Raw genomic sequence first — 15,343 nt, 5'->3', positions numbered from 1 at the left:
TAGGCCCTTGCCTTGCTGTGTCAGAGGAAGGTAAAACTAAGCCAGTAATGCTGGAGACATCCCTGTTTCCATATGCACACTGACAGGAGAGGAGCTGTCTAGGAAATGCCTTTTGATTGATGAACAGAGGAGAATCTATACACACGTGAAGTATAAATGGAAACATATCAGCACACACACAAGTCATTAACCTGGTCCTCCGGCATCCGCTGGCATGCATCTGTTCCAAAGGGTGTCTTCTTCAATGGTCTCAGCACTTTGTCTCATTATGCCTCTTATCAGCAAATGCCTTTTTATTCCAGAATGGAAAACAAGCTAGGAATTAAATACATCCAATACTGAATGCTTTATTTCCATAAGTCACCAATAAGAGAATGAATTTAATTTTAATACATTTATTTTTGTATGATTCTTAATAAAGCACTTTCAAAACATTCTGTACATCTCAAGCCACTCAGAACTGCATTACATTCTATAAATGTGATTTGTCGGGATGAGGTGCCAAGATGTCTCTGTACAAAGATGTACAATATGTACAGTCACTATAAGTGCAAGCTGTGCAAAGCAGTCTAGGACAGTAATTCATGCCAAGGCTTAGAAAACATTTCAACACAAAACTAAAGATTCAAACTGCGTTGTATTTTTTTTTTTTTCCTGGGCAAATGATTAGTTTATAAACAAATATATGTATATGTCATATAGAAACAATAGTTTGACCCCTCAGCTCAGTCAGCACCATGCAGCTGACTGGATGCGTTACGGGGCTGCTCTCCTAGGCCTCTCTCTAGGGCGCCATTTTGCCGCACTCGATGGTTGTCTCATCACTGAGCTGCCGCTACCTTTGGCTGAACCACAGCAACACTAGGAGGTTTAAATTTGGGGAGATAAAGGCCAAACTTGTTTTCGATGCCAGCAAAAGTGGCTGTGGCGAGTCTGTATCCGCCGATGTGGTCGGGATTGGCAGGAGGAAGGTCTGCGATGCGCGACTTAGGTGTTGGTTCTGAGCCAGAGGGTTTGCTGTTGATAGGGAAAGCCAATGGTTAGTGGGCTCGAGACTGATAAAGATGGAAAACTACTGAACACTTTCAATCTGACCCACGTGCCTCAAAGAAGAGTGTCTGTCCAATGAGTTCCTTGTCATTTATGCTGCGTTAGTCATTATTTATAGCTACTTTGAAAGCAACACATTCACATACTTGATTAAGAAGAGAAATGGCCTCAATTTCATATACATATATAGACCCACAGAAAAGAGACCAGAAAAAAATACACTCAAATATTACCACTCTGGGAAGTAGGAATAAGGATGATTTTCTCTTTTCTATTTTTCTGTTTTCCCAATTTTTTTACACTAAGCATAAATTAATCATAGAAAATTTACACCTTTCTTTTATTTTGACATAATTTTAAAAGCTAACTTTTTAGGTAATCGACTCACGAAGGTTATTACTAAAATTACTTAGAGAGAAATAGATATAATTCTTACTTTTCCAGGATGTAAAAGTATAGAAAAGCCTGGAATTGTGAGATTGCTGTTCTTACTTTCTTTGTGTTAAGTCCCTCTACTTCTTGGTTCAACAGCTAATTCCCTACTTGGCTTCTGAGCAGGAAAGGGGTTCACAGGTTTATGAGGCAAAGACTCAGATACAGAATTTCATCTTCTGCTGAAAAGCTGGTAATTGCTTCCTTTGGGTACAACCTTCGCCAGCAAATTCAAGTGATTCCTCTTGTCCACAGCACAAGCTTCAAGTACTAAGCTTCAAAAGGCCCAATTTCTGGCCTAAATGTCACCAGCGATTTTGTCCATGGGCATAACCTCTCTTTGAACTTTTTTTTTTTTTGTTTTTTTGCAGTAAATCAGTTCTAAGACTGTCTATACCTATCTAATAATAAATTATGGTGAATAATGAAATCTTGGGGGTGTGAAAGGGCTTGACTGAGTCTTAGAAAGTTTACAAAAGTGTAACTAATACAAATTTTTATTACTTCTGGAGAAAAGGCCATATATAATAAAATCCAAATAAGGAGCTAAATCCATGAAGCTCAGTATCTGCTTACGCTTAGAAGACAATTATTCACATTACATTTTAATTTGCTGCCTCCCTAAACTTTCCCCAAGTAGCTGCTTAATACTTGTACAACATCACCCTGCCAAGGTCTTACTCCTCCAACACGGAAGCTTCTCAAGTCCACTGTCTGTTTTAAATGTGTTGGTCCTGCAGGATCCTCTGTCCTGTCAGTTTCTGTTCCAAAACTGCCTTAGGAGGCTGAACAAAGACCTGTTTGGGGTTTTGGTGCTTTCTTTATAGGGGAGTTGAAAAGCTGCACTTACAGGCCTCCAAAATCAATGTAAAACCACCGCTGGAGAAGTTCATAGGTGACCAAAGTAACACCAAACTGGGGAGAGGATCGAAACACTCGAGCTGAAAGAGAAAGATTGGGGCAGTTAACAGCAGGATGACTATGGCAAAGACAACCAGTGAGTAATGGGAGCAGGACCCCAATGCCAGCCTTTCCACATGGCCCCAGCCCCTACCTGCGGTCCCTTTCCAAAATGCAGAGGGCCCTTCTTCCCGGAGTATCTTCCTGAAACAGTCGATGACACCACTGTAGGTCGTTTGGCCAGCGCGGGCGGCCACCTGCAGTCTTGTCTTGATGACATCAGCAGGGGTCACCAGAGAAGCGGCAGGCACACCTTTCAGGAGAAAGGCACATTTAATTCATCCAAAGTACCTTAACAAAGGATAGACATACTGCTAAAACTAACAATACAATTAGCAGCTTTAACTGGAAGCTTCTTAAATAGATACCTGGGCGCTAATGGAAAAAGGATCTATAAGCCTATTAGCTGCTTCAATGGGGTCAGGGCAAAGCTCTTTTTTTTTCTTTCTGAATTAGGAAAATCACTCTATATTGCATGATCCTGAAGAACTGTGAGAGGAAAAAATGTAGCACTATTACTAGGACAATCCCCAAGTGTTCTCCTTTAGGTTTCAATTATTTTACCTCCTTTCTTTTCTTAAATAAGATACAGTATTTTCATGTATAATAGAAAAAATGAGGATAATGCCAATTTAATGAGCTGCTAAATATATCTGATACCAAGATGTAGTGTCTTTTGCTGATTCCTGTCACCTTACTGTGCAAGGTGAATATCAACACTCATATATCCACTCACCCGTTTGAGGGGCTAACTTGAGAGTTGACTGTGCCCCTTTCAGACATGCTTACATGACAGAAGTCATTACAACTGAAGCAGAGGAGGCCAGGCAAGCAGTTAAGGAACGTAAGGGAACTGATCATCAAAAGGCCTTGTCATCCGTCCCCTGTGCCCCAGCTCCCCGGGGCCATGTTAAGATTCAGCAGCAGCAGGACACACGAGATGGATTTCACAACCACACTTATAAAACAAAACAGGGAACAAAGGAGCAACATAATCTTCCTCAGGGGGAAGAAATTCAATTTGGCCTCAATATCACCGAATGGTCACTAGGCAGATGGAGCCGGCGACTCTGGGGGGCGGGGTTTCTGTTAGAGACGATGCAAACATCCCCCCCCAGAGCCCTCTACATTGTTCAGACAGAACTAGGTAAACTGCCGCCTTTGGAATGTTCTGAATTCTGAATGTTCTCAGTGCCTGCCAGCAAAGCTTTACAGGTAAAAATTAGAACAATTCATCTCTCATTCTGAAAACTGACATCGAATGTCTGTGGGCAAGAAGCTGGTGCTGACAGTTCCATGAAAATGTTTACTTGGTTCCATCAACCACTGGCAAAACGCCTGTCCATGATTAGACTGTTCTTTGCTGCTGCCTGGACAGCAGAGAGAAAAGACTGGGGGGAAGATTTGCTGGCCCTCACTTAAAATGGGGAGGCTTTGGTGAACACCCAAAAGGAACTGGATGAACACTCCATGCCAAGACTGAGCAGGCAGCTTTACTGGCTTTCAAATTATAACTGCAAGTGACTGCCCCAAATAAGGGCTCAAGGCTCCCTGGGAGAGTTTCTTGATCATCACAAGTCATTCCCTATCATCGTGGATGAGAAGAGTAACATGCCCACCCGACACCCCTGGAAGCAAGGGCTCCTGCCACACACCACACTCCAGGGAGTGCTCGGGCTATCCTGCTGTGCTTAGCCAGCAAACCAGAGGAGAAGGTACCCAGTGAGCCACACAGCAGTGCCAGGAGCCAAGCGGTAAGAGCCACCCTAAGCATCTGGGGACAGCCCTGGGTTTGTGTTCATTCACCTTGCCCATTTCTCTCCCTGACCAGCTGTAACGGGGAGCAAACATGCGCCCTTTCCTTCTTCTGTCACATCTGAGGGCTGGTGCAATAAAGGACGCCTGGTCCTCCCCTTCTATCCCGAGTCAGCTCCCTCACAGCTCAAGAGGAAGGCTGGAGCATGAGATCAGGAGGAAGCGTCTTAGTACCTTCCTGCACTTGTTAGGTTCCTCTTTCAGATGGAATCTCTTCTGTGCTTAATCTGGTATCTTAGACCAGATGAAGATTTTCATTCGTTCCGTTAACATTTACTGAGCTCCTATTATTACTATGTTGGCCACGCAGGGAAGGCAAGGATGAACAGAATGAAACCCCTGCCCTCAAGGAGCTTCCAGTCCAGTACAGAGGGTACAACTTATGCAAACAACCATTAATAAAAGACAAAAAGTGTTAAGGGACAGAGAAGAGATGCCAACGGAGTGCAGGGTGGTGTGCTGGGGACGTACGGCTCACTTTGGTCTGATGAGGACGATGGCAGAAGGAACAGGAACAGCTTCCTGAAGCAAACTCAATTTTGAGCCAAATCGTGTTGATTCCAATATACAGAATCAGGAAGTGAGAGCATGCTTAGACCTGTGCGTCAGGATGAGGTACAACAAAGCAACTGATTTGATGAAGAATCTTTCCATCTTTATGCTTAGCTTGGCTGCACCCAAGGTTTCAGGGGCAGAGGTGGCTAAGAAACATGTTACTGATGAAAGCCCAATTGAGATGGGCAGAGCTAATTTGGCTCTGAGTTGCTAAGCTGCATTAAGCTGTTTATCCACATTATGCAAATGTAATTAACTCTCATCAGAATTACAGCACACCTCGCAAAGGAGAAAAAGCGATCATATTTAAACTAAGTCAGATACAAACAATAACCTTTCCAGAAATAAAGGGGGAAAGCACATACAGATTCTGTACTTCTTAAAGAGAATGTAGGGGGAGGCGGGGACTCTTTTGGTTTAAAAAAAGAATTGTAGTTACCTGCCATGGCTCCAGCTGCAAGGAGATATATACCTCCCACGTGTCCGTTTTCATCAGCCAGAAGTAGTTTGCAGTGAGCATAAACAGGAAAATAGATTGCAGAGAAGGGAATGTCTCGGAGGAAGCACGCTTTGGCACCCTGTCACACAGTGAGGAAACAGTGCAAAACAGTTGTGTAAACAAGGTGTGAATGCCCACGAGGGATCCAGGGTGACAAGCCTGAGATGTCCCTCAAACAGCATTGGGACTGATGTGGAAGGGAAACGGGAGAACCAGCCGGGCACAGGGAAATAGAGACATGGCTCAAAGTTTGAGAAACACTGGTGGACCCAGGAGTCCTAGAGTTAGTTAATTGGGTAATGATGGTATTCTGACAACTAAGAATTTTCTGGCATTTCCAGTATAGATTCAGATTTTAAGGTTAATAAAAATTCAGTGCTCAAATCTCTAGGCTGCTTGTTCTGTTTGGCTTTGGTGAGTGCCAGGGGGAGGGGGTGTGGGTGGGAATAGGCTTAGAAACCCAATATTAATAGCCTGATTTCAAAGCAACCAGCAAAGGCAGCCCCAAAAACTAACAAATTACCAATTCAACCCACCTCAGCTTTGAGTCCCTGAAGTATCAGGTAAGAAGCTATGGACAGGAGCAGTGGAAAAGGAAATTGACTATTTTAGGGAAGGGGAAAAAGAAACCACCAATCTTCCCTCCTCATTCCCCACGTCCTTAAATAGCAGAGGACGGGGGAAACCCAGACAAAATATTTGAGCAGGAAATTTCCCTGGGAGTAGAAATCCAACCAGGGACAGCTTGTCTCAGTGACTGAGGTTGCAATGAACACCTTCCTCAACCCCACTATTCCACGCCCCAGGCTTTAGCTAGCCGGGCAAAAACTCCGTCTTTGGTACTTGTGTCCCCGATGGCTCTGTTTTTAAAAGACAAACTCAAACATTACAAAAAAAATTCCTGGGACTCTCTGAAAGATGATACAGAGAGAAACAACTTTAATAAAATCAGCTCTCAAAGGGAATTCCAAAAAGGTTGGAAGTTGGGGGTGGAGGGGAGGGAATATGTACAAAACTCTCTCAGGACAGGCATCATTGGTTTCCTGGTCTCCTAAGAGCCTTGTAGCTGTGTGATTCTAATCTAGAGAATTTCTAATTTCCAATTTGTAGCTACAGAAGCCAATTTACACACTTCTACTGTGATGGATCTATAAATAAATCAGATGCTGTGGAAACACTGTTGTCTATAAAAGCTAAATTTACGTATACCCCCTTCATACCAGGCAAAAGAATAGAAAGAAATATTCTTCCTTGTTTAAGAAAAATAATAGCTTCTGCTCCATTACATCTGATCTGTAATGATGGGAGTAAGTACACCTGTGGGGAAGGAATCTGTTGACTGGCACTTTGCTAAAGCACAGTACACTCTGGTTTTGTTTTGTTTTGTGTTTTTAAATGGAATTCATTATTGACAAATCCCACCACTTAACTTCTTAAAGACCTGAATCCTACCAAACTCTACTACTGTTTCACTGTGGTCAAATTATTAAGACAAAGAGAAGCTCCTACTGGGAAGATAACAATAGAGATAACTCAGACTCAAAATAAACGTAAGACTATTTTGAAGTCCTAAACCAGCCCAGAAAGAACACCAAAGAAACTTCCCAAACCCACCGTCAAATAAAAATAAAAGGCTGTGAGCCTGCAGCCAGCGGGTCTGCAGGGCTGGCATCCCTGCTGGCAGCTTCATAAAGGCCTGAAGATGACAACAGGAGAGCGTGTTTGTATATCCCACTGCCTCTAATAGAAGTGTCCTGGTTTTTCCTTTTTGTTTGATTTTCTACTCCAGGGACTACCCTGCTGGACAAGATTGCTTTTCCATTTGGCGGGGGAGAAGTCTGGTTCCACATTTTTTCACATTTCTATTGAGTACATTACAACCTCTCTACTGAGATAACAAGGGAATCTACCCACCTTATACAGACCAAAGAGTCCCAGGTCCCGGAGCACATTCAGGGCACTGACCCTGGGTCCTGTGGTGATCTCTCCAGCTACCTGCAGGCGAATCTTGACTATCTCCAGAGGGTTAGTAAAGATGACCTGAGAGCCACCAGCCTGCAGGCAAGAAAGGAGAGATAGAGCAGATTTCCAAATCAGCCCCACCGGAAGTACAGGCAAGAAAAATCCGGAGACGCCTCCACATTGTACCACTTTATGCTTCCCTCTTCACGGGGGAATGAGAGTCCGATGCTTTGGCCTATGCGGGAGGGGCTCACAGGGATGGCCCGAAACTCTGTCTCAAGCTTTGTTTCTATTTGAAATGTCAGGAGTGTTTCCCAGAGCAGTCTTTCCAGGGTTAACCCAGCCATATGCAAAATGGCAAAACTAATAAACTCATTTGGAAAACAAAAGTGAAGCCAGATGTGGCAGCACGAGAGCCAACGAAAGGGAAAGAGATGGTAGAAGATTGATTGGCATCTTTTACCAAGCTGGAGCTAAAATTCGGATCTACAACAGTTTCTTTCCTCTTCTTAGCAAGCGTTCTCCTTAGCTCAGCCACCCGCTTCTGCTTCACTGGACTGCAGAGCAATCAACACAGAGGTGTTTCTGCCCCACAGAGGTGCCTTAAGTCAAAGGGGAAAAGTCTCCTCTGGTTCAAATTCTAAAATGTACTATCCTGAACAAAACTCTGAGACAGATCTACAACTACACCCACACAAAAGAAGATAATTTGGAAGGACAATTGCAGTATCATTTCAAGACCAAACCAGAAACACTGTTCAAAGACAGAGCTGGGAAATGGAACATCTAGTTACCATGAGAACGAGAGGGCAAATCAAAGCCACACTCCACACTGTCTACCTGTGGGTGACTGACAGATATATTTGAATTTGGCTAATGAAAGTGTATTTGCACCTGAAATCTGTTAACTAGTGGGGCGGAGGGGAAATGTTTAACAAAACTGCTACCAAGTCCTTTTTTGGTTTCTGTGAGAAAGAAAAAAAGTGTTTATGTGTATGTGTGTACATATGGATATATAAAAATAAATAAAAATTTAAAAACATAAATATATATACATCTCCATTCATGAAGTGAAAAAAATCTCATTTGCACATCTTCATCTCAAGTGTAGCTGTTTACATTATATAATCAGAACCACATTCGTATAATCATATTACATTATATAATCATAACTTCACTGTAATAGCATGTCACATGTGAAACAGGAAATGGGTACCTCACTGGTGATTCTAACTCCACAGGTATGGGTGGACTACAAACAACACCCATAGAACTCACGAGCAGGGGCTTCCCTAGTGGCGCGGTGGTTAAGAATCCGCCTGCCAATGCAGGGGACACGGGTTCAAGCCCTGGTCCGGGAGGATCCCACATGCCGTGGAGCAACTGAGCCCGTGCGCCACAACTACTGAGCCTGCGCTCTAGAGCTTGCGAGCCACAACTACTGAGCCCGCGTGTCACAACTACTGAAGCCCACGCGCCTAGAGCCCGTGCTCCACGACAAGAGAAGCCACCGCAATGAGAAGCCTGTGCACCGCAACGAAGAGCAGCCCGTGCTCACCGCAACTAGAGAAAGCCCATGTGCGGCAATGAAAACCCAACGCAGCCAAAAATAAATAAAATAAATTTATAAAAAGTAAAACAAAAAGTTATAAAAAAAAAATACTCACGAGCAACATTCAATGCCACTTCAGTACTCTACCTTCACCCACATTCCCGTTCATTTTTTCTAAAACCCACAGCCCTCCCAGACCCCCTTTTCCAAGGGGGAGCAACAAGTCCCAGCCCATTCTCCTAACTGGCCAGGGGCTATAAACCAACTAAATACTCCTGTTCCAATCCTCATCCCTTATTCCTATCAACATCCACAACTGCCAACACTGACACAAGATTCCTTTCCTCTTTGTGAGACACTTACCGTCTTGGATTCCTCAGGGCCCTAATCCTCTTTTTGTCCACCAAGCACAGAGGGTGCAGCAATTTGCTGTCTCTCTGTGGACTTCCTGCGACTCCCAACTCGACACAATCCAGACCACTGGCACACAGGCCCCTGAACGACGACTGACCCAATTTTACATGTTGGTTTGCCTGTGTTTCTCTCTCTTTTAATCTAGGGCACTGTCGGCAGGAGGAAGTATTTCAATGTTTCAATCGAAGCAAACAATACTTTCAAAAGGATTGCTGGGTGAAAAATTATGTCAAAATGATAATCCAAGTAATTGCTCATCGTTGCTAGCATTAAAGACCAAACCAATCGAAAAAGTTTACTACTTCCCTGAAACCTCTTGTTTAAATAATTGTTGCAAAGGCTATCTTTGGGAAAATGCGCTTTATGTTCTAAACTAAAGCAGATTAAATTAAAAAAAGAAACAATTTTTATTATAATCCCCCAAATTTGCCACCACCAGATGATGTCAACCCCTGGGCGTGACTCATTAAACATGGACGTTATGTTTAAATAAATACAAAGTTCTTTCATGTTTTTAACCATTAGTAAATTATAACATCCTGCAGAGCAGGAATACTCCAACTAGCACTCCCCCCGGCCACAGCTCCCTCCTCCTCCTCCCTCTCTCACAGACTCTTTTGGAAATAACTGCCAGTTTACTGAGGTTTGTATTTCTTTAACAATTCTTCAAATTTCTTTCTACGGGTACATGTAATAGGCTTTCAATTAAAACAGTACAACTAAAAGAAGGAAACACAAACACATTAACCATTGCACGCTTTGAAGATCTGTTACCCAGCACATATACTAAGTCCCAGCAACGCATTGGAAACAACCACAAAACTAAACATATGTATATATATGAAATATGACAAATAAGTGTGTAACAATGAAACAATGACAGTATGATCAAGGCACACACTGTGAGTTTATTTCACACCTATGCATGTACTCTACTATGATTGAAGGAGAAAATTTCTACCAATTTCATAGTCTGTATATGCTTTTAAAATTAATAATCATTTTTAAGAACTTTATGATAGGGGCTTCCCTGGTGGCGCAGCCGTTGAGAATCTGCCTGCCAATGCAGGGGACATGGGTTCGAGCCCTGGTCTGGGAAGATCCCACATGCCGTGGAGCAACTAGGCCCGTGAGCCACAACTACTGAGCCTGAGCATCTGGAGCCTGTGCTCCACAACGAGAGAGGCCGCGATAGTGAGAGGCCCGTGCACCGCGATGAAGAGTGGCCCCCGCTTGCCACAACTAGAGAAAGCCCTCGCACAGAAACGAAGACCCAACACAGCCAAAAATAAAAATAAATAAAATAAAATAAAAATGGTACTAGAAATTAATAGGCATTAAAAAAAAAAAAAAAAGGACCTTTATGATAGACCTAGGAATATGTAGACAAATACTATTCCAGATGAAATGGAACAAGACCCCGTGGGGCACTCCTAGGTACAAATCCTTTCTGGGTCCCCTGTTTCTAGTTTGTAGGAAATAGGCTTCATTCAGCCTCCTTGACCTTCCCTTAGTTCCAAAGGGCAGATTCAAACAGTTGCTTTTCAGGGAAGGGAGGGAACACAGAAACAAAGCAGGAGCAGTCAAGAAACAATAGTGCAGCCATGGGGCAGGGTCCTGGTGCCTCCTCAAGGAATATACGTAACAAAATACCTTTGAGTTCTTCTGCAGGAACTAAGGTCCCTACCCGGGTGGAGGACGGTAACTTCAGGTTGAGCACAGGATTCCTGGAACACCGCCTGGTTACCTCACCACCAAACAATCAGAAGAAAGGTACACAGTGGAAGATGAGGAAGACTCTGACCCCCTCCCCAAATGATTCTCCCTTTAAAAACTTTCATGGTTGAGCAGAATCTTTGAAGTTGGTTTTTGGACAGGAGTCCGCCTTCTGCCCAGACTGCCGGCCTCCTAAAGCAACCTTTCCTTTTCCAACCAACACTTGCCTCTCAAGTACTGGCTTTCAAGAGGCAAGCAGCTGAATCTGACTTCAGTAACAGAAACACTGAGTAATAAAGACTACTATCTAATTTGTCTAAAACTTTGGATATTTTACAACACTTGAAGGAAAACATACAAGGCAAATACAGACTGTCCTTTTTTAAACGCTGAGGTTAACCACTCTCATACATATTAAACTGGGAACAGGGGGCAGGGGGAATAAGATCTGCAATTAATTCAATCACTCTGGTAAGGAATGTAGTGACAAAGAACGAGGATTATGATGTTATCACATCCTTAACTTTTTCCCCTCTGAGAAACAAACACACCAGGAAAATATCATTTCTCCTCTATATTAAGATGCTGCTGATTGTAAGTGATATCATGAATTTAATAACAGCTTTCCACAGGGAAAAAACTAAATATAATCACTGAATATACAGAATTTCAGAAATGTTAAATTGTGAAATAAAAATATAGTAACTTTTCAATAAAAAAATTACCTGTATTTTTACAAATATGCTAATGTTTGCTATTTTAAAAAGCAATAAAATTAAACAGAAAAAAAATTTTAAATGCCCATAAGTAAACAGTTAAGTAGAAATAATTATATGCTCTTAATCAGGCAATAAGATTAGGTAATAAAATCATGCCAAGTGTCATAAACAGAACATAAAGTATTAGGTACCCATTGATTACAAATATATCAAAATTTACCTAAGTTTATCAAAACCAGAATAGCTTAGAGATGAAAACATTGGTTGCTCCCCTGGAAGGAGAAATAAATAGCTAGGAGAAAGAATTTGCAAAGCATATGCTATTATATCTTTTGAATTCTGAATCATATGAATGTATTAACTATTCAAAAACAAAAACAACCCTCCCACGAGCACCACAAATAAGAAACAGAACTGGCCTTAGAAACAATGGCTCTTTTTACAGAGTAGGTCCTCTTTCACACATTCTTCCCCATGGTAAGCTTGGTAATTCATACACTTTAAATGAATTTTTAAAAACTAGTTAGCACTAGTTATCCGTGGATCCAAAACTTTTAAAAGGCTTATCAACATACACATATATGAACATCAAAAAAATCTAACCAATTAAAGCTAGTGATCTGAAATAACAGACACCAAGATAAATAAAATTTCAGGTTAAAGCATGATGATACGCAACTATGACATAAATATATATGGACGTTTAATGTGTGTGCATATGTATGTGTGTTCACGTAAGTATGCAAGCATAAAGTTGAGACCACACTGGTTCCTGGGGATGGGAGTTGGAGAAACTATTTCCAAACAGCTCTTTACAGAGATGTGCAAGCTCAGCTTGCCAAGGAAGACATGGCTTAGGGAGCTGGCTAGCTACCAACTGTGGCTCCCAGGATTAGTAAATGCACCAACTAACAAGTGGACCTCTTGCTGCACCTATACAGGCATGGGTATGGGTGTGTGTGTGTGCCCATGTGCAAAATATAGGCCAAAGACAGAAGAGTAGAAAGATTCCAGGTTTGGAAGGCTGTTGACCTATATGGTCGTTAACTTTGTAACCTTAGATAGGTCATAAGCTTTCCATTCCTTGGTTTTCTAATATGACAACAGAGATTCCAACAACCTCACGGAGTTCTTGTGCACTAACCTAAGGTGAGAGCGCTACGCAGATTGAAAGCAAGATACCAAGGGAAGGGATTTGTTCTCCAGGAGGTATGTTCATACAGGGCTATGAAAACACCTGCAGCATAATGGGGTTACATCAGTCCTCTGGTGAGCAATAAATACATTTTGAGTTTTATGACTTATCCATTCAGAAGTATCTACTCCCTGAAAGAGGTAATGTGATCAGTCAGGTAAGTGCTCTGGCTAAGTTTAACAACATAAAAACCAGAGAGATGATTAGAAAATACATGTAGGTCAGTCCCTTTAGACTTTTAAACTTTCTGCTTTGTTGACTCAGAAAGACATTAAATTTTTTCCCACTTAGGTTTATGAATGTGTCTAAGAAACTCCACATCATCTTTTTCTTTTATAAAACCGACACAGAGACTATTAAGATAATTAATAGGCAAGTCACAGCCTGGGAAAAATATTCATAACACATACACCTGACAAAGGACTGTATCCATGATTTATAAAGAACTACAAATCAATAACAAAATATGAATAACCTAATAAAAATAGGCAGAAGACTGGAACAGATACTTCACTGAAAAAGATGTAAAAAGCCAATAAACACATGAAAGGATGCTCAATATCTTTAGGCATCAGGGAAATGCAAATTAAAACCACAGCAAGATATCACTTCACACCAAGCAGAATGACTAAAACAAAAAGACTAAAAATATCAAACATTGTTGAGGATGTGGAGTAACTGGAATATTTGTACACTGCTGATGAGACTGTAAAATGGTCCACCCACTTCAAAGAACCAACAGGCAGTTTCTTTTAAATTGAACATACATCTACCCTAGTCTACTCTTAGTCACCCAAGAAAAATGAAAACATATGTTGACAAAAATACTTGTACAAGAATGTTTATAACAACCTTATTTATAATAGATAAAAACTGGAAACAACCCAAATGTTCATCAATAGAAGAATGGACAAGCAAATTGTAGTTAATTCATACCATGGAATAATGCTCAGTAAAATTAAAAACAAACAAACAAAAAAAACCAATACTGATACCCACACAATAACAAGGATGACTCTTGAAAACACTCGTTAAGCTAGAGAGGCCGACCATAAAAGAATGCATTTCATGCGAGTCTGTTGATACGAAATCCAAGAAGAAACAAAACTGTTGACAGAAATCAGAACAGTGGCTGCCTGGGGGAGGGGAGGAATGATTGACTGGAAAGAGGCATGAATTAATTTTCTGGGGTGAAATGTTCTTTATCTCACTCTTGAGTGGTGATTTCATGGGTGTATACAATTGTTAAAACTCACTAAGCTGACAGCTAAGTTTTTTTAATACATTAATTATACCTAATAACATATATATGTATATATATTCAGATATATGCTAAATTTCTATGATATATATCTATGTAATATTTTAAAAAAAGAAAGAAAAGCCACTAGGAAGTTGAATGGGCTCATCTAGATTTATTTTGACACATGGAGAAGGCCTTGATTTGATTCCCTAAGACAGCATTATAGAACAAAAGGAGTTGGTCTTTTCTTTAAAATCAAAATATTTGGGAGTACATGAAAACTGCAGCATATATTAGCTATGTGATTTGGGGTGAGAGTTAGCCTGTCTGAGCTTCTGTTTCTCATCTACCCATTTTATAGGAGGTGGTAATAGTGCATGTTAAAGTAATTGGAAAAATTCTAAGTTGATAACAAAGTATTGATATTATTCCTGTACACAACAGATATCATAATTAAACACTCAATTATATATATATATTTTTTAATAAATTTATTTATTTTCATTTATTATTTTTGGCTGTGTTGGGTCTTTGTGGCTACCCACGGGCTTTCTCTAGTTGCGGCGAGCAGGGACTACTCTTCGTTGCGGTGCGCGGGCTTCTCATTGCGGTGGCTTCTCTTGTTGCGGAGCACGGGCTCTAGAGCACGTGGGCTTCAGTAGATGCAGCTCGTGAGCTCTAGAGCACAGGCTCAGTAGTTGTGGCACACGGGCTTAGTTGCTCCACGGCATGTGGGATCTTCCCGGCCTAGGACTCGAACCCATTTCCCCTGCATTGGCAGGCGGATTCTTAACCACTGCGCCACTAGGGAAGCCCTAAACACTCAATTATATTTATGTCTGATATGGACATGTAATACATGTATGTGTAACATATATGTATACATTTATACATATATAAAGGGAGACTTTCTAATAGAAAAATGAAAACATATGGCCTGATAAGAATGGCTTACCTATGAGAACAATGAGAAAAATTATTTGAAACCTACTGTTACATATACATTACTCATAAGCATCCATAACAGATATTTACTGAGTAACTGTATCCACATGCATACACTCTTATCCCATCCCCACCTAAAGAAGGGTGGAGAAATTATTAAATTTAAAGTTCGAGTTATAGATACAACAACAACAAAAAAACGTATCATATCTAAATCATAAATTCTGAACTATTAAGTCTTTTTTGAGAAGATTTTAATACAGATATAAAATAAGTTTGGTTAATG

At 41.2% G+C, this 15,343-nt stretch overlaps 1 protein-coding gene across 2 annotated transcripts in view; it reads right to left on the bottom strand.

The window, feature by feature from the left end:
• Positions 1-379: 379 nt before the first annotated feature.
• Positions 380-15,343, bottom strand: part of SLC25A12 (solute carrier family 25 member 12) — a 90,150-nt gene continuing 75,186 nt past the window's right edge. For both annotated transcript variants that reach the window (XM_068544916.1, XM_068544917.1), the window contains 5 exons: positions 7,226-7,366; positions 5,252-5,390; positions 2,537-2,695; positions 2,333-2,423; positions 380-1,017 (listed from right to left, as the gene is read on the bottom strand). In XM_068544916.1, coding sequence (XP_068401017.1) covers positions 822-1,017; positions 2,333-2,423; positions 2,537-2,695; positions 5,252-5,390; positions 7,226-7,366 — 726 coding nt within the window. In that variant the 3' untranslated portion in view covers positions 380-821. The remainder of the gene's footprint in view (positions 1,018-2,332; positions 2,424-2,536; positions 2,696-5,251; positions 5,391-7,225; positions 7,367-15,343) is intronic.

The sequence above is a fragment of the Eschrichtius robustus genome, chromosome 5, assembly GCF_028021215.1.
Source record: "Eschrichtius robustus isolate mEscRob2 chromosome 5, mEscRob2.pri, whole genome shotgun sequence".
Classification (NCBI taxonomy): domain Eukaryota; kingdom Metazoa; phylum Chordata; class Mammalia; order Artiodactyla; family Eschrichtiidae; genus Eschrichtius; species Eschrichtius robustus.
This window is presented reverse-complemented; position numbering and strand designations above follow the sequence as displayed.